Source organism: Copadichromis virginalis, linkage group LG19 (genome assembly GCF_057382275.1).
Source record: "Copadichromis virginalis isolate Kocher_CV1m ecotype Utaka linkage group LG19, C_Virginalis_male_GT1.1, whole genome shotgun sequence".
Classification (NCBI taxonomy): domain Eukaryota; kingdom Metazoa; phylum Chordata; class Actinopteri; order Cichliformes; family Cichlidae; genus Copadichromis; species Copadichromis virginalis.
In genome coordinates, this window is record NC_140636.1 from 30,412,742 (window position 1) to 30,436,521 (window position 23,780).

General features: G+C 41.8%; 1 protein-coding gene across 1 annotated transcript; it reads right to left on the reverse strand.

Moving 5' to 3' along the window:
• Positions 1 to 17,160: 17,160 nt before the first annotated feature.
• Positions 17,161 to 19,926, reverse strand: LOC146686437 (paraneoplastic antigen Ma1 homolog). Its single transcript, XM_085441513.1, has one exon. The coding sequence runs from the start codon at positions 18,564 to 18,566 to the stop codon at positions 17,166 to 17,168; it is 1,401 nt and encodes a 466-aa protein (XP_085297639.1). The 5' UTR covers positions 18,567 to 19,926; the 3' UTR covers positions 17,161 to 17,165.
• Positions 19,927 to 23,780: the final 3,854 nt, after the last annotated feature.

Here is a 23,780-nt window from a genome sequence, read left to right on the forward strand (position 1 = left end):
GTATATCCCATTTTTCTTGCAAAATATGAAGAAATTGAATAAAGACTTTTCCACAGTAGAATAAGATTGATTCAAGTCATCGGCCTTGGTTGCCTTGGTTGTCAAACTGTTTAGGTCATGCTATTTAGCAGCAGCACAAAATTACACAATGATTTGTTCTCAGATGTTTTTTTTTTTCTATCTATCAAAGCAGACTTCTCATTACTGGCAAATACATCTGGTCTCAAAGAATGCAACAACAACTTCACTAATGATTAAAAAACTTGTAAACCAGTTCAAGAAGAATCATTATAAATATAACCCCCCAACCTCTGAGTGGAAACATAACTAACACTAGTTAAAAATGTGCATTTTGTGGCCCTGAATGACTTTGCACATGAAAATCTTGAGAACTCCTGCTGTAAAGGATTAAGAAATGCTTTAAAATCAAGACGATCTATCACTGTTACAAGAGTTTTGTTCCCTTTAGTTGCAAACAAGGCAAACTGCAAACAACGTAATGTGCTTTTCATCCCACGTTTGATAAGATACAAATATATATAAAAAAAAATACGACAGTGTGTGTGAGTATCTTGCTTTATAATACCAGTACTGAGGAAACATTCAAAGGCCGCTCAGCGGGATGTACTGCCATAGATATGCACCGCTTGCTGTGAGGAAAACACGATTTCAGAGTAAAAAACAAAGATCAGCAAGCTCATTGTTCACCTGGTGCATATTTTTTTTTCTTTTTGTGCATTTGTGTGAATCACAAATCCGCTCCTTCATTACCGATGAGACCGTGCTGGAGTGGCTGCTGTAATGATGAGAAAATGAAGAGAACATTTGGGTTTATAAAAGTGCCTTTTTTGCTTTCCAAAGTAAGACATTTGGAAAAGAGCGATTTTCATTGCAAGATCACTGCCGACATGAACATAAAACCTAGCTGAAGCAACTGCCAACATTATCAATCAATCAATCTTAGGTTTTTTTTGCCTGTAGAGCACAGAAGCCATGAAAACTGAAGTGGACACATGACATAATGGGCAACAAAAATATAGGAATTAACAACTGCAAAGTCTTTTGTTAAACACGATGATATAAAGTGTGATTAGTGACACATGTAGGTGTCCCAAAGAAACCTGCCAGATTGCTGGCAGTCGCTGTGAAGTCGATTTCTAGAGCCCCAATCACACAAGGCCTAGATACTGGCCAGTGACCCCTTGGTAACCACAGTCACTAGGGGAAAGTGTTTATTCTGAAACTTGTTGGGGAGTGGTTGCTGGCGGTTGCTGTCGCTAATGTCAAACTGGTTGCAAAGAGGAATGCAGCCCTAAAAAAACCCTCTGAATTGCACTGTTTGCCAACAGATTGCCGTGGTCACCTCTAGTTTCTATGTGTTACGGCCCTAGCAGGGCCTCCTCCTGAAGGTGCCTGTGTGGGCGTGTCCCACCACCTCTTCTGCCTGAGGTGCCACCTTTCCCTTTTCCACAGCTGACTCTCGTCAGTAATTAAAGAGATTTAAGCCCAGGGAAAGGTGAGCTCTGGGTCAGAGTGCCATGTGAGTGGTTACAGCTAGTGAGCTGAGTGTTTGTGGTGTTTGCAGCTAGTGAGCTGCGTGTCTGGGTTTGTATCTAGTGAGCTGCACTCTTTTTTTGACTTACTTTTTACTTTATTGACCAACGCTTGAGTTTTGTTTGTTTTCCTTAAATGGTGATAGCGGCTTGTCCGTCTCTTTTAGTTGAGCTACTTTAATAAAACTATTTAATTTAACCCTTTTGCCTCCTTGACTCCTTTTTTCTGACCCAGACACTTTTTGTTACTTCCCCCTCACCGCCTAGACCCCTCAGGGGAGCGTAACATATGGAAGACATTAATTTTTCTGCAGACAATTGCACACTTGTCAAGCAGTAGAGAAACAATGACAAGTGTGTCACAAACTCGAAACAGAATTTTCACCTTCAAAGCAAACGTTGGAGCCTTACACAGTATAAAAAAATGGATGTAGCTACTGCGACGTCATCCATGGGTTTCTGAAGTCCTGTCTTGAAGCCTGGAGATCAGCATTCAGTAGGGACAGCAAAGAGGGGTGGGTCTGAATGTCAAACCACTTAGTCTTTGGGTAACGACTTATTGATAGCTGTTGAGCATGCTAAAGATAATACTCAAATATAAAACATGGTATGATTGAGATTTACTAAATTGACTTTTTTATGCAATATGACCCAAAAATGAATGACTGAGCCCGTAAACTCAGCAGTAAAATATCTGCCAATGGCAAAGAAAGCCGTTTGTTTACAGACTTCTACAGGATCAGAAATCTTGGCTTATTTTTTCTGATCTGGAAGCTTTGGACATGTTTTATACTGTGTATGGCTGCATCAGTGAGGCATAACAACAAGTACGGGCAACTGCAGCAATCAGCTAATGGCTAAAGCAATCTTAAGGAGGGTTTTGGTGCAGTCTTTGTAACTGATTTCATGTAGGGACAGCCAGAAACCTCCAGCAACCACTCACTGTGTTTTCTCTACAATTGCAGGTTACTGCAAAGCTGCTGATCGAACTCTAGGCCTGCGACTTAGGCCTAGCAAGATATTTATTATGAGCTATTTTTTAATTTTCAAAGTCTGGTCTAAATGGGCATTAATTTAAATGGAAGGAACTCAACATATCTTTAAATCGTTTCATTTTAGATCTTCAGCTAACTATCAAAAAATAATCAACAATAAATAGAAAAGTAATACACAACTACTCTGATAATTGTTCATTTGTTATTTTCTAACTGTCTGTCCTTGGAACTTGACATGTCAGGAAAGGATTGAGGAAATTTGGCAAACTTGGGCTCAAAGATGAATTGTTTACATTTTGTTGGTCACTGCGACCAAATGTCATTCTTAGTAGTATGAAGGCAGTGTGCCAGGAGGGAATTTCATTACGTCTGGCACAAACAACAACTTCATCCTCACAAAACACATTTTTGGACATTACTTATTCATGTGGTAATTATGTAAAAAGAGAAAGCCTGATAGGATAAAATGCTGAAGTGATTATATTTCAGATGCAAGGCCAAAGGTCATCTTCCATGTGGCATCAAAATGGTCAAACAAAATATCTTTCTGGTGATTATTCAGTACCCTACCTCAGGAACAGAGGGGGAGATTGTGGCCATATTTCCCATTTAGTTGGATACTAAATTTCAGGCCCCTCTTCTGTGGAACCAGCTTCCAGTTTGGATTCGGGAGACAGACACTATCTCTACTTTCAAGATTAGGCTTAAAACTTTCCTTTTTGCTAAAGCATATAGTTAGGGCTGGACCAGGTGATCCTGAATGGTAAATGGACTAGTTCTTATATAGCACTTTTCCACTCTTCTGAGCACTCAAAGCGCTTTACACAACTTGTGCATTCACCCATTCACACCCATTCGCACAAGCACAACTGACATTCACACACATTCATACTCCGATGAATGCATCGGAGAGCAATTTCGGGTTAGTATCTCGCCCAAGGATATTTGGCATGCAGACTAGGGGAAGCCGGGAATCGAACCACCAACCTTCCAATCAGTAGATGACCTGCTCTACCACCTGAGCTACAGCCACCCTTAGTTATGCTGCAATAGACGTAGGCTGCCGGGGGATTCCCATGATGCATTGAGTTTTTCCTTTCCAGTCACCTTTCTCACTCACTATGTATTAACAGACCTCTCTGCATTGAGTCATATCTGTTATTAATCTCTGTCTCTCTTCCACAGCATGTCTTTTATCCTGTCTTCCTTCTCTCACCCCAACCGGTCGCAGCAGATGGCCCCGCTCCTCCCTGAGCCTGGTTCTGCCGGAGGTTTCTTCCTGTTAAAAGGGAGTTTTTCCTTCCCACTGTCGCCAAAGTGCTTGCTCATAGGGGGTCATATGATTGTTGGGTTTTTCTCTGTATCTATGAAGCGCCTTGAGGCGACTTTTGTTGTGATTTGGCGCTATACAAATAAAATTGAATTGAATTGAATTGAATTAAATTCCTGGCACTGACCTCAGGTGCCCACCTTGAATCTGCAATGATTTTATACATCTCTGCCTGCTTACAGCAAACATGAATCAGCCAAATAAGATACAGTGTTACTCGTGAAACATAAATACACATAATACTTTCATTACATGACTTTGGAGACATGGTGGATATATTTGATAACAGATTTTGAAGCTGCTGTCAGCAGCAAAAAAGGAAAACCACAGATAATGAAGGAGGACATCAAGGGGTTTATATTACAGAAGAGGATGTAAAGAATAGGGTGGGATGGACGCAGATGATTTGGGGTGGCGACCCCTAATGAGAGCAGCAAAAAGAAGACTTTAAAGTCATCATAACATCTATAATACAAGTCTAGACAGTCGCAGAGGTAAACTGAGACTTGACTGATCCAACAATAAGGTGTGCAATTCATGTCTCATTAGAACTTCAAGATTTTTGAGCTTTGTCTTCTTTTTTTTAAATAAAATAACTGTCAGAATGCCTGAACGAAAAATGACTCATGCTGCAGCCCTACTGTGGATTTAGAAATGTCATGTATTGTCATAAGAGGAGTAGCATTATAAGAATAAATAATTAATACAATATATATTTATAATTTTACATGCAATGTTCAGGAAAACTTAAAGAACACATTTACAGGGAGAGGTGTACTTGTTTATTCTGTTCACACCTTGTTTTCCCTGTCACACAATATTGCCATACTGAAAGTTAGTTTTCCTTCTCTGCACTGTTGCCCCTGATTGTGGAGTTTTAGCCAGGGGATTTGTCACATCAGTTCATAGGGTCTGACCAAACAGCACTAAACAAGCTTTATGCTTTAACAGCAACCGCTCTGTTTCCTTGCCGCTGCCTGTCCGAATTCATGCCTTTCTTTTCATCACCCTCGTTTCTCCATCAACATCACTTCCCTTTGCAGTGTTTTTGGAACATCCGCGTCCTCGTTTAGCTCATTCTCACCTCCCTTTCAGTTTCCGTCTTTTCATCAGGTCCATTTTTGGCCTTCTATCGCTCCTTTTATTTTGAGCAGAAGTGGAAAAAATGTTGAGTGAAAGAAAATCAGAGAGAGAGAGAGAGACAGCCAGTAACAAAAACAGAACAAGGTGAGCAAGGTCAGACTGTACCGTTGCTGTTAAGAATCTCGTCTTCTTTATCTGGTTTTTTTTTTCAGTTCAGTCTTGTTTTTACATTGAGTTTGAAATTGAGTAACACTGGGTTTGAAATGTATGTATAAGCCTGAGATTCACTCTGCTTTTTACCCCTCTTTTGTAAACCTGCACAAACCCTTCTTAATTACAGCATTCTAGCTCCTGTGTGTTATGTGCTATTTTCTGTACAGTGATTAATGGTGTTGAAGCTGCATGCAATCCTGCATTTTTGCACTGTCTATTTTTTTTCTTTAAAAGAAAACACCTCCTTTATCTCACACAGATATTTTCCTGCTGCAGGAGATCAACCGGTAAATTTAGGCTTATCATGTTGGTCACAGCTGGAGGAGCACTGACATGTGCATTGTCTTGGTCCAGCCTGTGTACGGAAGAAAAATGATGGGATAATTTCAGTAAGGTCACGACAGCGATCTTTAGACGTCAGTGAACCGGAGCCTTTTTGGTGTAAAACTGCCTGAACAGGAAATTATCAAATTCACATGTCTGCCATGGCTTTGGTGGATTAAGCTCCTAAAACATGAACTACAACCAATAAAAGTCAAAATGCTTCAGGCAAAAGTCCTTTTCTGAAAAAAATGTTTTATATATGGTGGCTTGATCTGGGAGGTTGAGTTTCTCCCCTTGCCCTGGCCTCTTTTTCAGCAGTGACTGTGCCTGTGAATAATTCATAGTGAGGGACTCTAGTGAGTGAGAGCGTGCAGAGAAGCAATATCAACACTGTCTTAACCTTGGGCTGGCAGCCACAGGTTTCTGTTGAGGTGAGATTCAATTAGACGAGGAGAGTAGTGTCTTATCCTTCCCTTTATTTCCTCCTCACTGCAGCTCGCTGGAGCACAGAAAGCTAAAGAGGTTTGTAGAACTCGCAAATGCTTGATAATATATAATAAGGAAGTTTAGAAAATCCTTACATTATTAAAAGCGACATGTAAATGTGGACTCGTGTAGAAAATTTACAGTATGATTGATTTAACCGCAGGCTTTGCTATAGTATTAAAAATAGTGTTAATTATCATTCTGACTAGAGTGAAATATGTGAATTCTTCCATACAATGATTAGTGCAGAAGAAAAATGAAAGAAAAAAAAAGTACTTAGCCTCAGGCAAAAATTATTACTGTTTCAAAATTACATTTTGGTCAAATTTAGGATTTAAAACTTCTTATAATTTTTTTAAATTGGTCTTGAGCACCACTTTTTTTTGCTTTCTGAAGGTCTTTCAAAGTTTTTCTTTGGAGATTGGTTGCTTTTCCATTTTCAGTCCAGTCTGTTTACCTGACTATTTTCAGAGGAATTCATTTATTTTTGAATGTATAAATCATTCAAGCATAAAAAGGCACCAAATTCAAGGGATGAACCAGTGATTTGTCTACACATAACAGACAATTTAGCAAAGAACCAATTTTAAATTATCTTTAGGCACTGTTGCAAAAACACATAATTTCCCATTTCTTCAGTTTATCTAGGGAAAATATACCCCAACATTTGCATCAACAAGGTGATTCCCAAAGAGCTATTAGCCAACACCTGGGCATATGTCAACATGATGTGCAGTGTGCCATTAAGAAATCTGAGGAAACTTGACAAATGGAGAATGAAAGATGAGTGGCTGGTTTACACAAACTATTTACACAGATGAACAGTAACGGTCTCAGAGACCTGATACATGAGCTGAGAGATGCATCTGGATCTTTGTTTGATCCACCTACTATTCAGTAAAGCATCATCAGAAATGGTCTCAGTGAAAGACTGGCTGTCAACAAGCCATTTTTAAGAAAAGGAAATAGATATACATGTACATATAGTCAGAGATATACCAGATCACACAAGAACTGGACTGAATATCAGTAGCAACAGGTCTAATGAATCCAAATTATATGATGAATTCAAGTGCGATAGCTTTGGTTGAAACTGTCATTAATATGTACAGGGGAGGTCAGAAGAGAGGTGCAACAGTAGAGGTAGAGGTTGAACAGTGAGTGTGTGCAGTCATTTGTAAAATATGGTGGAGGCTCCGTTATGTTTGGGACTGTATTTCTTCTTGGGAATGTAATAAAAAAAGATTTTGATTCAATATTCAGTACCACCTGGAAATGGTTTAATCTGCAACATCTTCATTTTTCAGCATGACAGTGATCCCATACACTGTCAATGTAGTATGATTGGTTAGAAAAACACACAATAGAACACCAGTCATGGATTGGTCTCCCCAGAGCCTGGACCTTAACATTACTGAAACAATGTGGGATCATCTTGGCAGAGAACAATAAAAGGCTAAAGGTGGTCGAACTAAATATTGACTTTCCAGCTTATTCAAATTGAAGGAACAGTCTTTTTCTTATATAATGTTTTAATGTATGTTATCAATTACCTGGCTTGAGACTTTTGCACAGCACTTTAAAAATTGCAATGTTTCAAAAGGCAGAATGAATTTAACAGTCTGATAAATAATAAGGATTTTGACAACCTCGGGACATTTTTCATCTCCTTTATTCAGTTCTTGTTCATATTCTTTAATTTGTTCTTATAATTTTGGGAGATGTGGTTATATGCCATCTTACTAAAAGTAATATACCCCATTCACCTTTAGAATTAGAAATTGAGCATTTCTTTTCAGAGGTTAAAATATAAAACTACAGACTGAAAAGTAATTAGAAGTTTTCCCCCAGTAAAACCACAGTGTGAGACTTAGTCTGAGGAAAGCTTCGGCACTCAGGAGAGACTTGGGTAACAGAGAAGTGAAAGGCATTGATGAGAAACCCTTTTGGACTCCTGCTGATCAATTATGATCAATTTGTGCCAAGAGCAACTAAAACGTGGTAAATGGCCTGTATTTATATAGCGCTTTACTAGTCCCTAAGGACCCCAAAGCGCTTTACATATCCAGTCACCCACCCATTCACCCACCCATTCACACACACATTCACACACTGGTGATGGCAAGCTACATTGTAGCCACAGCCACCCTGGGGTGCACTGACAGAGGCGAGGCTGCCGGACACTGGCGCCACCGGGCCCTCTGACCACCACCAGTAGGCAACGGGTGAAGTGTCTTGCCCAAGGACACAACAACCGAGACTGTCCAAGCCGGGGCTCGAACCGGCAACCTTCCGATTACAAGGCGAACTCCCAACTCTTAAGCCACGATCGCCCGTTACTGATTACTGATTGCACTTTAAGGCACCCATAATTAGACTTCCAACTGAAGGGACATAAAAGACTGGGTTGTTTTGTGTCCTCTGTTGTGTATGTATTGAGGTAGAAAGGTTTGGGTCCTATTTGCTCAGATTAGATGCCAGTCTTTCAGATTTTCTTTTTTCAGTTGTTTCAGGCCTAATGAGACAAATAAGAAGGATCTTGAAATTTGTCTTAATGGTTGAACTTAGTTTTTGGCAACAGCTTGTGATTTTAGAGTCATGAAAAGCTCTGAATGAACGTCTTATTCCAGATTACCTTCATTTTATTTTATGGTTTTTCTTCAGCATCCCTCCTGCTGACTTTATCGAGGCTGTTACCCAGGAGGGATCAGGATGAGTGGCAGCTGCTTGGCCTTGAACTTGATCAGGTAACAGTGAGCAGTGCAGCAAAAAGTCAAAGGAGCTTGCAAAGAAAAGCGTCTGGACTTCTTTAAGTTGCTTGAAGATGTTTCACCTCTCATCCAAGAAGCTTCTTCAGTTCTAAGGTCAAATGGTGGGGAGTCCCAGATTTAAAAGCTAGTGGGAGAATATCCCCCCACAGAGGGACAAAAGGACCCCCTGATGATCCTTTAATCACCTGAGCCAAGGTGTGAAAATGGGTGTGGGTCCCAATCAGCCAGGGTTTCGGGTGAGCTCATTGTGAAACCTGGCCCCACCTTATCATGCGAATTCCTGAGGTCAGATGGCCCAGGATGTGAGTGGGCGTTAAGGCGTCTGGGGAGGGATCTCAAAACTGAATTATAGATGGCAGAAAGTTGGTGTCGTAAACCACCGCCTCTGTTCAAAGATGGTCGCTCACAGTGGACATAGATGGCTTCTTTCAAACCATCTGTCCTCTCTGTCCAAAATGAGAACATTGGCATCCTCGAAAGAGTGTCCTTTATCCTTAAGATGCAGATGGACTGCTGAGTCTTGTCCTGTGGAGGTGGCTCTTCTGTGTTGTGCCATGCAAACACATTGGTGTACATGTCTTTTTGCAAGGCAAAATAAGAACTACAATAAATCATTGTGCCTTTAAATATACATAGCTTCACATGCCCGAGGCTTCTTCTGCCAGCATTATAGATTTTGTCAGAAAGAAAATCTTTATTCAATAGTCTGTGTTAGAAAATGTGTCAGATTATTTGAGATGAGTCACACAGGGGAAAGGCTGAAGAGATTCTGCTCTTTAGGTATCATAGGAGACTATTGTTGTGTTAGCTCAGATCTTTTCCTCTGTCTGGCTGCTTTCCTCCCACTCCACTCTCTATGTGTGTCAAAGAAAAGGATGCTGGTTACTAATGGATAGAAGCAGAAGACGAGGTGTGGGTGTGTGTGTGTGTACTATAACAACCAAATTAATCTCGATATGTGGCACGTGAATGGACTTCACTTTTCTAAACCAAAAGCACAACTAGGGGCTTTCCAGCTAGAAGGAGTTGAGTTATTGCATCGACAAGCATAAAAAGCTTTAATATATTCACCAGTAAAGAAAGCGATGTTGACCTGCCGCCATGCATGAATAGTAAAATGGAGGATGAGTGAATATTTGCAGTGAAGAGTTGGGTTTCACCTGCATCTGTGGCAAATAGAAATGATGGTTTCAGTCAGTGAGCATTGTGGGCTATTTAACTATTCTGTCTGTCAGTTCTGGTATTTGTTTATCCCGGTGCCTGCGGCTATCAACTCTCATCAGCACCTGCACAATTTTGCTTTCTGCCACGTGTCACAGATTGGTCTTGTTTAACCTTCAATCACCTTGTGACGAGCACCTTGATATGGAGCGAGTTTTAGGCTTTTAGAAACACAGGCTTAAGAAATAAATGAGCAAATGTGAGCTTTCACCTGTCTAAAAAATGTCAGAATAACTTTTTAAACACATCATGTAGCAAACTCATTGCAGAGTTACTGAGGATTTAAACCAGACGGACCAATTAGCAGCAAAGCTGAAAGTGATGAAAGAACTGACTGTCTGTGCTTGAGCATGCTCAGGGAATCAGTTTGTTAACTTGGAGCCAGTGAAGCATTAAATCACTGCTAACAGAACATCGGTTTGTGTTGTGGCTCAGTGCGTTCACTTTTTACTTCAGGGCTCAAGCGGAGCAGTACAAAAGCAGCTTTCTTCATTAAAGATTTGCACTTTAATAACCCCTCTGTGTCTGGGCCATTTTCGGTTGTCGCACATTAGTTTTCTTTCAGGCTAGAAAGGTGTTATACTTGTTATATCTTGATGATGCAAGGCCACGGCAAGGTGCGACACGCCTCGAAAGACAGCATCATTCTCCCGTTACCATGGTGACAAGACAGCAATAACTAGTACCAGGAGCAGATGGCAACAAGTCATTCCTCTCCAACTGCTGTTTTCCCTTCATTCTCTTGCTCCTCTGGTGCCTCAATCGTCGTCCTCTGCTTGTAAACTCATCCTTCTGGTCCATCAGGATCTTCCACAGCCTTAATGATTGATAATGAGAGGCTTCTGTTGCTATGGTGATAAAGGTAACACTAATTAATTTAGTTAACATGTCTACACACTGGCTCACGTCTGAGCAGATGGCAAATTCCAAAAATATCCTCGCTAAGTTTCGGCCTCCTGCAGACCACAGTTGGTGTTTATGGGTTTATAATATGTCAGATAACTGCTGTTTATGTAGCCACAACAATTTGTTGCATCGATGCATCAATACAGGGATGCTGTTACGTAATTCTAACATGCAAGAAATATGTAGACTACCAGTGTTTAAAGGTTCTCGTTCTGGCTTATGTGGCTGGAAGTTAAATAATGCAGCATGCTACTTTGTTGCATCTCATGCATTGGAATCTTTTGATGGACTGAATTAAGTGTACATGGTATATCTGAAATGTATGAGGGTTCTTTAAGAAAAAGATTGGAGACTAAGGGAAATATTGCAAAAAAAAATTCAAGATAGTTGGCTTTCCACTTGGGGTTGAATGAACAGTGTGATGAGAGAGGCTGAAAGAGAAATGAGAAAAGCTTTCACTTTATATATATATGTAACACTTTTACCACCGGCTCGTGTGACAAGACTCCCCCCTTATGCCCTCGGGTGCAGTCTTGACTCTACTTAAACATTCTGTGATAAAAGATACATCTCGAAAAATAAATATCAGTCTAAGGTTCATATGATTCTCGTGTCTACACAGACAAGCGGAGGCTAAGGAAATACACTTAACCGATTAAGGCTAATACATGTGAATACTCAAATGATAAGACACCATGCAATAAACCCAACACAGGATCTCAGGGTTAGAAAATGTATTAAACAATTGCAGGAAATTCACATCCAACCCTTTTTTTTCTTCATGAAAAAAACACATATACAAACATACAATAAACCCCCGGGGGATAGATTTTAGTATTTTTTTCCCTTAACCTGTCCAATGTTATTCTTTTCCCAGAGTGCACTCTTAGTTTATTTTTGTTGTTGGCGCGCTTTAGTTGGAGCTCTTAATAATAACAACAATACCTCCGAGTATCCGTGATGTCTCCACCTCCTCCGATGAATAACTCGCTCGTTGTGGTAGCAACCGTCTCCACTCGCGGCAGCGAGCAACGAATCTCCGGTTCCTTAGATAGCAGCAAATCATCCACGGTTAGCGACTCTCTCCCGAGACAACTCTCAAACTCCGTCTTTTCGCTCCGGCGGAATCTCCGTTAGCCAGGACCGTGGCGTTAGCCTAGCTCCAGCTAGCCAACGTAGCCAAACGTGCCTCGTGCTTAGCCAAGCACAAAAGATACGGGAAGCCCGGCTCAAACGCTCCGAATGATTGCCGGGAAGTCCGCAGACGGGTGATATGTTGTTGCCGAACAACTTTGGTGACATAAGCAGTCCCGAAGTCCATGCTTCGTCTATGCCATTTTAGTAATCCTCCTTTTCTTTCTCCTCTCTTCCTCCCGAGTCTCTTTCCCCCGGAAGTCATCTGCAAGTCATGACCTCTCGTGACGTAGCATAAAAAACAAGTTACACTTCTTCTCTTTTAACAGACATTCACATTCCATGAAATTATGGTTTTTTAACGTAACTGATTTTTTCACACACTATTTATGCATTTTAATACAAACATTTATATCACATATCTATACCACTCTTAACCTCACCATGAACTGTTATTTTCTCTTCGACTTATTCTCATGAAAACAAAATAAATACCACTGATATTTATCAGAGTATTACACTCTCCCCCCACCAAAGAAAAGCATGCCCTCATGACTTTGTACCTTGAAAACATAAACCATTATGGCACAACAGGTGAGTAAAACACACAACTAAGCAAAGATGGGTGTGCCTATCCATTTATAAAAACAAGAGACATATTTCACTGTTGTGGCGGCTACCACACTGGGATGACCTGGTTCATCATAAGTTAACCTCAAAGGAGCCCTCTTCAACCGCTGAGGTCTGGCCTTAATGTCAACATCAAGATTAGTCTCAGAGTTAAATTCAGTGTCCTCTTCTTGCAAGAGAATGTCTTCAGGCAGTACTTTGTCTTTCCCTGTCTCCTCAGGATTCTCGCAAGTATCAGGTGATTCGGCTTCGGTGATCTCAACAGACTCAGATTCATTTACACTGTCCGTCTCAGGTTCCTCTACACATTCCTGTGTTACTCCCAGCCCAACTGTTTTTGGTTGTTCAGCTACGTCGCTTAAGGAAATACCCAAATCCAGACTGAACGGTTCCAGAGTATCACTATCCATGTTGCACCTGAGAGGTTCAACAGTCAGATCACACCAAAGTCCAAAATCCTCATCTTCGGAGTCAGTGTACTCTTTCTCATCTTTATCACGGGGCGTGACTCCTTCCCTTTCAGAGTCTTTATCTGCCGTTCTCTGCGATAGTGTCTTTTCCTTTCCAGGCTTGTCTGTGCATTCTTTCTGTTTCCTCCGTCGCAAGACTCTCCTTGTAGGGGTGAGATCCGTATGGGATGCAGAGTCTAGACATATCCTCTCCCCAAGAGGCAGTAAGTGATTTCGATGGAGGATCTTGATTGGTCCATCACCATCTTCAGGTTTCAACCGGAACACTGGTAGGTTCGGCATCTTGCTTTCCACAACATATGGTTTTGACGCCCAGCGATCGGCCAGTTTATGCTTCCCCTGTAACCCGAGGTTTCGTAGCAAGACTCTGTCTCCAGGTAACAACTGTGCGAACCTGATTCTTTTGTCATACCGCTGCTTATTGTTCTCATTCTGTTTGGCCGCGACGGACTCTGCTAGTTCATAGGCAGCCTTTAACTCCTTCCTCAGGTCAGAAACGTACTTGAGGTAAGTTTTCTGTGGTGTGCCATCACAAGAAGTCTCGAAACACAAATCCACAGGTAACCTAGCTTCACGCCCAAACATAAGGAAATAAGGAGAGAAACCTGTAGCTTCATTTGGAGTGCAATTATAAGCATGAACCAAATGAACGACGTGCTGACTCCATTTTTTCTTTCTGTTCGGTTCCAGGGTCCCCAACATGTCCAACAACGTCCTATTAAACCTCTCGGGTTGAGGGTCTCCTTGAGGATGATAGGGCGTCGTTCTTGATTTTTCAACTCCAAGCGAACTCAACACTTCATGAACAAGACGACTTTCAAAATCTCTGCCCTGATCACTGTGCATCCTCCGTGGCAGTCCGTAATGAACGAAATACTTCTCCAGCAACACCTTTGCAACCGTAGAGGCTCTCTGGTCTCTTGTTGGAAAAGCTTGAGCATAACGAGTGTAGTGATCGGTAATGACCAGAACATTTTCTGTGCTGCTCGAATCAGGCTCTATGGACAAAAAGTCCATACAAACAAGGTCGAACGGTCCCTCACTTTGCAAATGCGACAAAGGTGCAGCTCTCTTGGGTAGAGTCTTTCTTTTTATACACCTCTCACAAGACTTGCAATACTCTTCAATCTCTGACTTCATCCGAGGCCAGTAGAACCGGTTTCTTACCAAGCCGTATGTCTTGTCGAGGCCCAAATGACCTGAGTCATCGTGCAGTGATTTCAGTACAGGGACTCTATACTTTTCTGGTAGTACCAACTGAGAACAGCGTGATTTTCCTGGAGGAGTTACAATGCGATACATCACTCCTTTCTGCATCTTTAACCTGTCCCACTCTCTCAACAGCAAAGAGCAAGTTGGTTGCTTGGTCTTGTCAACTTGGTTACTATTCCCATTACTCAGAGCTGTCCACACTTGTCCTATGCCGGGGTCTTCCCGTTGAGCGGTCGACAACTCAGCAAGACTCACAAAAGGCATATTCTTAACACTCAAAGAAGCCAGATTGCAATAAGCTTGTGGGATAGCTTGTGGAGAAGTGCCAAAAGAGTCAATGGCTCTTCCGGATCGTGGGTTTTTATGTTTCATCACCCCAGACATTTGACACAAGGCTCTCACTCCTGCTGCAGGAACGTCGTCCCACTCGGATTTGGATATCGACCCCGATTGTGGCCGGCGAGAGAGAGCGTCAGCGTCAATGTTTTGGACTCCTGCTCTGTACTTGAGACTAAAGTCATATGTAGACAGGGCAGCAAGCCAACGGTGACCCGTCACGTCTAGCTTGGCAGACGTTAGCACATATGTCAGAGGGTTGTTGTCTGTCCTCACCTCGAACTTGGTCCCGTACAGATAGTCATGCAGTCTGTCCACTACCGCCCACTTCAGCGCCAAAAATTCCAATTTATGGGCTGGATAATTCTTTTCTGAAGGAGTCAAACTCCGACTGACGAAAGCCACAGGTCTCAATCCTTCACCTTGATCTTGGTACAGCACTCCTCCTAGCCCTTCCCGGCTAGCGTCTACATGCAGCACATAAGGTAGCTGAGGATCGGCAAAGGCCAACACAGGAGCTTGGGTAAGTCGTCGCTTCAGCTCCTCGAAGGCTGCCTCACATTCTCCGCTCCATCGACCACCAAAGGGCTCTGCGGGGTTAAGGTACGGACCATCCTGTCTCTCCTTTACTTTCTTCTTTGCAGTTGAAGGGTAACCCGACAACAGTTGGTTCAATGGGTGAGCTACCTTGGAGTAATCTTTCACGAAACGCCGGTAGTACCCACAAAATCCAAGAAACGACCGTAATGCAGTCACAGTGTTGGGTCTTGGCCATGCGGTTACAGCTTCAGTCTTCTTTGGATCAGTAGACACCCCGTCTTGAGATATGATGTGCCCAACGTAAGTCACCGATGGCTGACAAAACTGACATTTATCCAGTGACAGCTTCAGTCCTTCGTCCTTTAGACGGTCAAGCACCTTCAGCAACCGGATCTCATGCTCCTCAAGCGTGGCTCCAAACACAATGAGATCGTCGAGATAGACCAACACCTCAAGCAAGTTCATGTCTCCAACAGTTTGTTCCATTACCCGCTGAAATGTAGCGGGAGCCCCTGTCACTCCCTGTGGCATTCTTTCAAATTGGAAGAATCCAGCCGGGCAAATGAAAGCTGTCTTTTCCTTGTCGGAGTCTGCCATGGGCACTTGATAGTATCCACTCCGAAGGTCAAGCACACTGAACCACTTGCTTCCACTGAGACATGCCAAAGCATCTTCAATTCTTGGCACCGTGTATTGGTCGGGAGTGGTGCGGCGGTTTAGAGTCCGAAAATCCACACACATCCTTATTTTCCCATTCTTCTTTCTCACGACCACAATGGGTGAGGCATAAGGACTGCGTGACTCTGTAATAACACCAGCAGTTTTTAGCTGCGCTAGATGCTGTCTCAATGCCTCTACGTCAGCAGGTGGCAACCGACGAGACCTCTCCCGAAATGGTTTGTCCTCTGTGGTTTTGATAGTGTGCTGGGTGCTCTTACTGCATCCGACATCAAACTCATGCAGAGAGAAAACTTCACTCCGCTCCATCATTTCTGTCACCAACCTTTCCTTCCACTCCTTAGGAACTGGTGAGTCTCCAAAGTTGAAAGAAAAGGGGCTCAGCTTCCCAGCGAACTCGACTTCAGACTCTTCTCTCCCAGGTAGAGATGACACAACGTCGACTGGAAACAGATGAGCTATTGGTGTCCCTCTGGTCAAGGTAATTTCCCGTGCTGACATGTTTCTAACTAGAACAGTAATTCTTTTGGCCGTCACACCAGTGGAGGTCTGCAACTCTGGTCTCACCAGGAGTCCATCGGGAAACCGTGACTCATTCGCAGGGTCATCAGGTGAGTCTACAAGGATTGTCTGAGTGCCCAGCACTCCATGAAACTTTGGTGCCCCAGCCACTTGGGCGACTCCCCCAGGCCGTATGGTGACAGGTTTGGCTTGGGTGAACCACACCGTTCCCCTCTGGTTACTGTCAGCATCAGGTGGTAACACTGAGATCTCACTGAAAACTTTTCTGAAGACTGGGTGAATGTGCATGGATCTCACAAAGTTTTCTCCTCCCTTTTCCCTGCAGTGGCTAAGCAATCGCCTCACAGTGGGTGTGTTGGTGCCAACAAGCAGGGAAACTTCACCTCTCACAACTGGGTCGGGACATACCAACACAAGTGCATCAATGGTCTCACTCACACCTACATCTGCTTCCAAAAACTCCAGCCTAAGTGACAAATAGCCATCATAAGGGTACTCGGCGGAACTGAGACCCCATATCGCCAACGTGTCGATAGACGTCAATGGCAGGTGTGTCAAATATCTGTCGTAGAAGGATCTGTACAGCAGGGTTACTTGAGAACCAGAATCGAGTATGGCTTTAGAGTAGATGCCTTCAATCTGTACCGACACTACAGAGCTAGGGCCCACTAAGCCTGCAGGTACAGTGTCTTTCACTTTTCCCTCTAAGGTGCTGCACTTGGTGGAACGTTTTACAACCACCGGGATGCCAGGCCGTTCCTCTACTGGACCCCGCGGTAGTTTCCCGATTTCTTTGTCAGTTTAATGAGGCGCTTGTTGACTTTGAGTAGGTTTTCTTCACCTTCACATTCTCTCTTAAAATGTCCATCCTCCCCACATCTGTAGCAAAATATTCCAGGTTTATCCTCTTGATAGCCAGACCTTTGTGGGGTAGCATTTCTTTTATAAGGTGGCTTGGCAGGGACTTCTGGTTGTGAAATCTGGGTGTCTGGATGTGATGCAACCGTAGCAGCTTTAAGACTAAGCATCTCAGCTTTCATGACACTTAACTCTTTTTTCAGCTTTGCCACTTCAGGATCAACTTCTTGTTCAGGTGCCGACTTAGAAATAGGAGTTACAGACTGTGACATTACTGGGTTCTTACTATCGTTTCTGCTTTGGAGCATGTCCTCTTCCTCCCTTACTTCTTTTAGCAACTCACTGAAAGAAGGGGGTTCTCGCAGCTTGTGAGTCATACGAAGACGAAGTGCAATCAGGTCTTGTTGCAGTGCTCCCCTCACAACCTGCTCCATCCGTAATCGATTCATGTCAGACAGTGCCACGCCTCCTTTTCTGAAAATACAGTGCAGCAGTTTATCCAACCTCAACAAGTAAGTAGACAACTTTTCGCCCACATTTTGGTAGGTATGTCTGAACTTCACCAGAAGATCGGACGCACTCTCAGTTGTTCCAAAAGCCGTCTCCAAAACCTGCATGTAGTCATATGAAGTTGCAGTGGGCTGCTGGACTCTCAAGAACCTTACAATGTCTGCAGCTGGACCTTTCAGACTTTCCACTATTCGCTGTTTCTTTATGTTGTCACTGCACTGCCACTCATCTAGCAGATGTGTTGTCTGTTCTGCCCAGGCATCATACTCTTCCTCCCCATTGGGCGTAGGTTTCACACCAGAGAACATGCGCAGCTTACGATAGCTCTGAGAATCAACAGATGTGGTGTTACATTTATCCACTAAGGAACTGATAGCATGTATCAAAGCCGTGTTCACATCAAGGGGTGAAGGCTGAAGTAAGCCACCAACGTCAGTAAGAGTTTTACCTTCCGCATTCAGGAATGACATTAGCTTAGATTGAAACTCATCATTTTCTGCAGGAGCAGTGAGCACATGAGCTGGCCATGGACCCGCCTCCCCAGGAAGTCCAACAACATCCGGTACGGTTTGATTTTTTAAGTCAGTTGAAGTCTTGATCAGTACCAACTGTGTCTTAGAAGCTACATCAAGACAACGGTCAACTATCTCGGATTTTCCAAATACTTTGACCTGGCTCAAGGCCGATAGCAGAACTGCATCTGTGACATCGGGGTCCACATCACTCAAAACAACTGCATGTCCATAAGCTAACTGCTTCCTTTTGCACCAAGCTTCAATTTCAACTGCTTCCATTTTTCTTTTTTTCTTTTTTTTTTTTTTTAGCTCAAACAGTAAGAGATCTCACAATAAATGTAACCACACTTGACAATAAAAATAATTTCCTTAGCAATCTCAAAAAAAATTAGTTCCCTCTCTTTGGTGAATGACGGAAAACCAGGTCAGTCATAACAAAATTACATACAATCCCGGACGAGCCCCCAAAAATGTAACACTTTTACCACCGGCTCGTGTGACAAGACTCCCCCCTTATGCCCTCGGGTGCAGTCTTGACTCTACTTAAACATTCTGTGATAAAAGATACATCTCGAAAAATAAATATCAGTCTAAGGTTCATATGATTCTCGTGTCTACACAGACAAGCGGAGGCTAAGGAAATACACTTAACCGATTAAGGCTAATACATGTGAATACTCAAATGATAAGACACCATGCAATAAACCCAACACAGGATCTCAGGGTTAGAAAATGTATTAAACAATTGCAGGAAATTCACATCCAACCCTTTTTTTTCTTCATGAAAAAAACACATATACAAACATACAATAAACCCCCGGGGGATAGATTTTAGTATTTTTTTCCCTTAACCTGTCCAATGTTATTCTTTTCCCAGAGTGCACTCTTAGTTTATTTTTGTTGTTGGCGCGCTTTAGTTGGAGCTCTTAATAATAACAACAATACCTCCGAGTATCCGTGATGTCTCCACCTCCTCCGATGAATAACTCGCTCGTTGTGGTAGCAACCGTCTCCACTCGCGGCAGCGAGCAACGAATCTCCGGTTCCTTAGATAGCAGCAAATCATCCACGGTTAGCGACTCTCTCCCGAGACAACTCTCAAACTCCGTCTTTTCGCTCCGGCGGAATCTCCGTTAGCCAGGACCGTGGCGTTAGCCTAGCTCCAGCTAGCCAACGTAGCCAAACGTGCCTCGTGCTTAGCCAAGCACAAAAGATACGGGAAGCCCGGCTCAAACGCTCCGAATGATTGCCGGGAAGTCCGCAGACGGGTGATATGTTGTTGCCGAACAACTTTGGTGACATAAGCAGTCCCGAAGTCCATGCTTCGTCTATGCCATTTTAGTAATCCTCCTTTTCTTTCTCCTCTCTTCCTCCCGAGTCTCTTTCCCCCGGAAGTCATCTGCAAGTCATGACCTCTCGTGACGTAGCATAAAAAACAAGTTACACTTCTTCTCTTTTAACAGACATTCACATTCCATGAAATTATGGTTTTTTAACGTAACTGATTTTTTCACACACTATTTATGCATTTTAATACAAACATTTATATCACATATCTATACCACTCTTAACCTCACCATGAACTGTTATTTTCTCTTCGACTTATTCTCATGAAAACAAAATAAATACCACTGATATTTATCAGAGTATTATATATATATATATATATATATATATATATATATATATATATATATATATATATATATATATATATATATATATATATATATATATATATATGTATATGTACAAAAATAGTCTAATCACACTCGTTTCTGCAGAGAGGAAAGTTGATGTAACACTGGTGCAAGACAGTTTTATGAAGAATGCACATTATGTCCCTCAGGAATAGTGGATGATTGAGTAAGATGGAGACGGCCTAACCATTTAAGATGACGATTAATGAGTCTAGCTTAAAGTGGAGTCAGGAAGAAGGAAGGAATATCTTTTAAGCCATCCTGTAGGATCCTTGCAACTAATATATAACAGGAAAATGACCCCCTGCCTTTAAACAACCATTGATTTGCCAGAGAACAGTTTTTGGATGGTTTTCAATATCATCAACTCTATGAGTTTGCTATCACTTGACTCTTTAATATCTGATTTATGGAGCTCCTATTAAAGCTAGATGGTTTCTGTAACCTTTTTCCTATTTGAAATTCTGGGGTAGGTTTTGCACATGCTTAAAAGCAAAAACTGAAAGTGTTTGAAGTTCTGCCAACACTCCCAAGGGCGAGGCTATAGAGCAGTTAGCCCGTGTAGTGCCAGGAAAATGCACGGTGTGCTGCCAGTCAGCGGGAGACAGATCGTCTCTACACCACCTTTCATGTAATTGGTATATTTGAAAAAGAGAAATGCACTCTCCATTTCCACCAGCTACCTCAGATTCCTGCAGGGGCACTCTGCAGAAAGCATAGTTTTTCCTCCTTGGTTTGCTGAGAAAAATAAAGCAATGAAGTACACCTGGACCATGGTGTATTAAAATGTACAGTTTTGCAGGTTGTGAGGCTTATGCAAGTTTTGACAATATAATACATAGGTACAAAGGGGTAATATGCATTGCTCTATATATCATAGCTTTTTATTTCTCCACACTAATTGCACAGGTTGCCAGGACATTTTCAGATACCACTGTTGATCCTAAAACTACAAGACTCCTTAAATTGATTTGATATTTATGTGACAAAATAAACATCGGATCTCATTCTGCTGAAGCCACACCTGCATAGGTAGTTGGCAGCATTTACCTTCTTTAAAATGCACAAAAGCAATAGTAACTTGGGGTCTTATTTGGGTTACTGAAAATGATATATGACGTCTAAAAACATGCAAATGCAAAAGGACACACTGTTGATGGACTTTTCTTCATTTTGTGTCTGCGTGCTGAGAATTCAGATTAAATCATTTCAGCCTTGAGTGGATTTTAAATTAAATGATCTACACTCACTCTAAACTGCGCTGCTGTGACATGTAATAATTCCTCATCTATGTGGTTTGGAGACGGGAAAGCTCTCAGTGTGGGACTAAACTTCACGGAGATTAGAAATAAGACCCTCATATTACGTGGCTCATGAAAAATACTCTTTTCCCTGTAGATGCATAATTATTAGAATTAAGACTTGACTGCAGTAAAATTCAAACTTTCCCTGTCCAAACACAGACTAGGACTACACTTTGGATATCAAGATGAATTATTAAAGACGGGAGCTATAAAAAGCCATAGAAACCAGAAAATACTAAGCTTTTTAAAATACCTTTGACATATTGTTGTACGAGCATGGTAGCATGCTAATGTTAGCATAAAACAGAAAACACCATCCTGCAAACGTCTAAATCACAGAGCACACATTCGGATCCTCAGATCCATAATGTCTAATCTTAACTTAGAGCACCCAGCAGCAGATCAGATACCAGATGAGGGTTGGGGGAAAAAAAACCCTACTTGAAATCAATGGAAAACTCCTTCACTTTAATAAAGCACGTACAAGCCCGAGACATTTCATTAGAAAGCTGCAACTGATGTGAATCTGGTTGGCAGATGTTTTGAAGGAAATCGCACCTCCGCTGTAATGTTAACCTGGCCTCGTTGAAGGTTGTAAAATAAACACAGCATCTGAACTGAAGCGCGGGATATGAGACTGGAGACCTCTCACAGATTCTATCAGATGTGAGGACAGTTATCAATTTCTTCATCACACTTACCTGTGTCAGAGTGCTGCTTGCAGTATGATTATGTCCTTGTTTCAGGATTGATTGGGTGTAAGAAGAAACGACAGATTACCATCTTCCAATTGTGAAACGTGGACTTCTTGCTTATTTGCATTCATGTATGTATCTCTTGTGCTTTCATCGTCTAGACACAAACCCACACATATTTGAAACCAGAAACATCTGCTCAAGATTATATTTTTATAAAAAAAAAAAAGATGGCTTTCCCCTTGTTGTTAGTCATTTTTGGTTTCTTTCTCTTCATTTTATCCTGAACAGGATACTGGTTGCATCTCATAGCCTACTTGTGCATGTAGAGAGATAAACACTGAAGATAATTAGAAAGACAGAGCTGTCGAATACCCCTGATGCTTCCTTGGCCACCATTTTCAAGACCTTTATTGCTTATCTAATAATCTCAGAGAGGTGAAACTCATAATTAGGCCCTCAGACTAAGTCATATACTGCATGGGAAGGAAAATACCATTCCCTGCCCTTGGGAAGGATAAGGGAAGATTATGGACAGCAATAAGTGGACTAAGAATAGAACGGCACATGACTGGTAGGCGCTGTGCATGGAAAGTCAATCAATATAATTTGAAAATGGGGAAAGGGTTCCTCCCTTAGGCAGCATAAAAGGAGGAGAATAACTAAGCACATTTTCTCAATACTGCGCTTAACTACAAATTTGAAGTACTAAAGTAAAAAAGTATTTCTCTTTTATCACGCTTTACTGCATATCCCAATTCCAGTTTCTTATAGGGATAATGATTCTCTCTCTCTCTCACACACACACACACACACACACACACACACACACACACACACACACACACACACACACACACACACACACACACACACCTACACATCTATCTATCTATCCATATTATTTCCATATTTCTTGAAGATACGTAAAAATTTATGACATTGAACTTCTGTTCTCTCAACAGTGCAATTTTTTTGACGTTTGGATAAAGTATAGTGCAATATTCTTCCATCAGTGTCCTCTGGCTTGCTTTCAAAATACGTTGTGACTGATTGTTTGCTTTTTTGCTTTTTATCTCGTTTGCATCGTGTGTTTTTCTTTGTATGTGAGGTTGATTTTCAGACCTGGTGAAACGAAAATAACAACATTTATTCTTGTTCTTACATTTTTTTCCCTTCTGTGCAGTAGAAATTTCACATTGTGTTGTTCCTTCATATTATTTGGCTAAAAGTAATGTTCAGCCCAAATGTCATAAGGAGTTCTGTATAAAAGCTCTTGCAATAAATGCTTTATTATATTTAGCAAAATAAATCTGTGGTTAACACGAGTATTAATATTAAATAAGTCTACTATAATAAAATTAATAATTAACGCCAAAATTGGACATTTCAGATATACCCTTACTTTTAATATTTCAAATACACGGCCTAGTTATGTACCTAAGCCTTAACTGTTTCTCCCTGTCTGTGGGGCTCGTGCGTAATGGATACCTTTGAGAGAAGACGTATATACTTCAGGTGTGTCCAATTTCCAAAAATAAAGATGAAGAATCACGTGTACAAGAATCATGTGTCTCCATCACCTTTGAATAATTTATTATTGCGTGAAAAACAAACAAGATATCCGTAGACATAGGTTCGTTTGTTTTCTTTCTTGTTTTCTTCCTTTGTTTTGCCCAAAGTTAGACATAAAGTTAGACATTTGCAAACTAAAGTCAGCCAGCCAGCTAATGTGACTACTGTACAACTATTGCACTTCTCTCCCACGGGGTCAGATTGGTGCACGCATTCTCC

Bases quoted from the DNA above. Each gene is read 5' to 3' on its own strand.
- LOC146686437 (XM_085441513.1), bottom strand. From the start codon at position 18,566: ATGGAAGCAGTTGAAATTGAAGCTTGGTGCAAAAGGAAGCAGTTAGCT.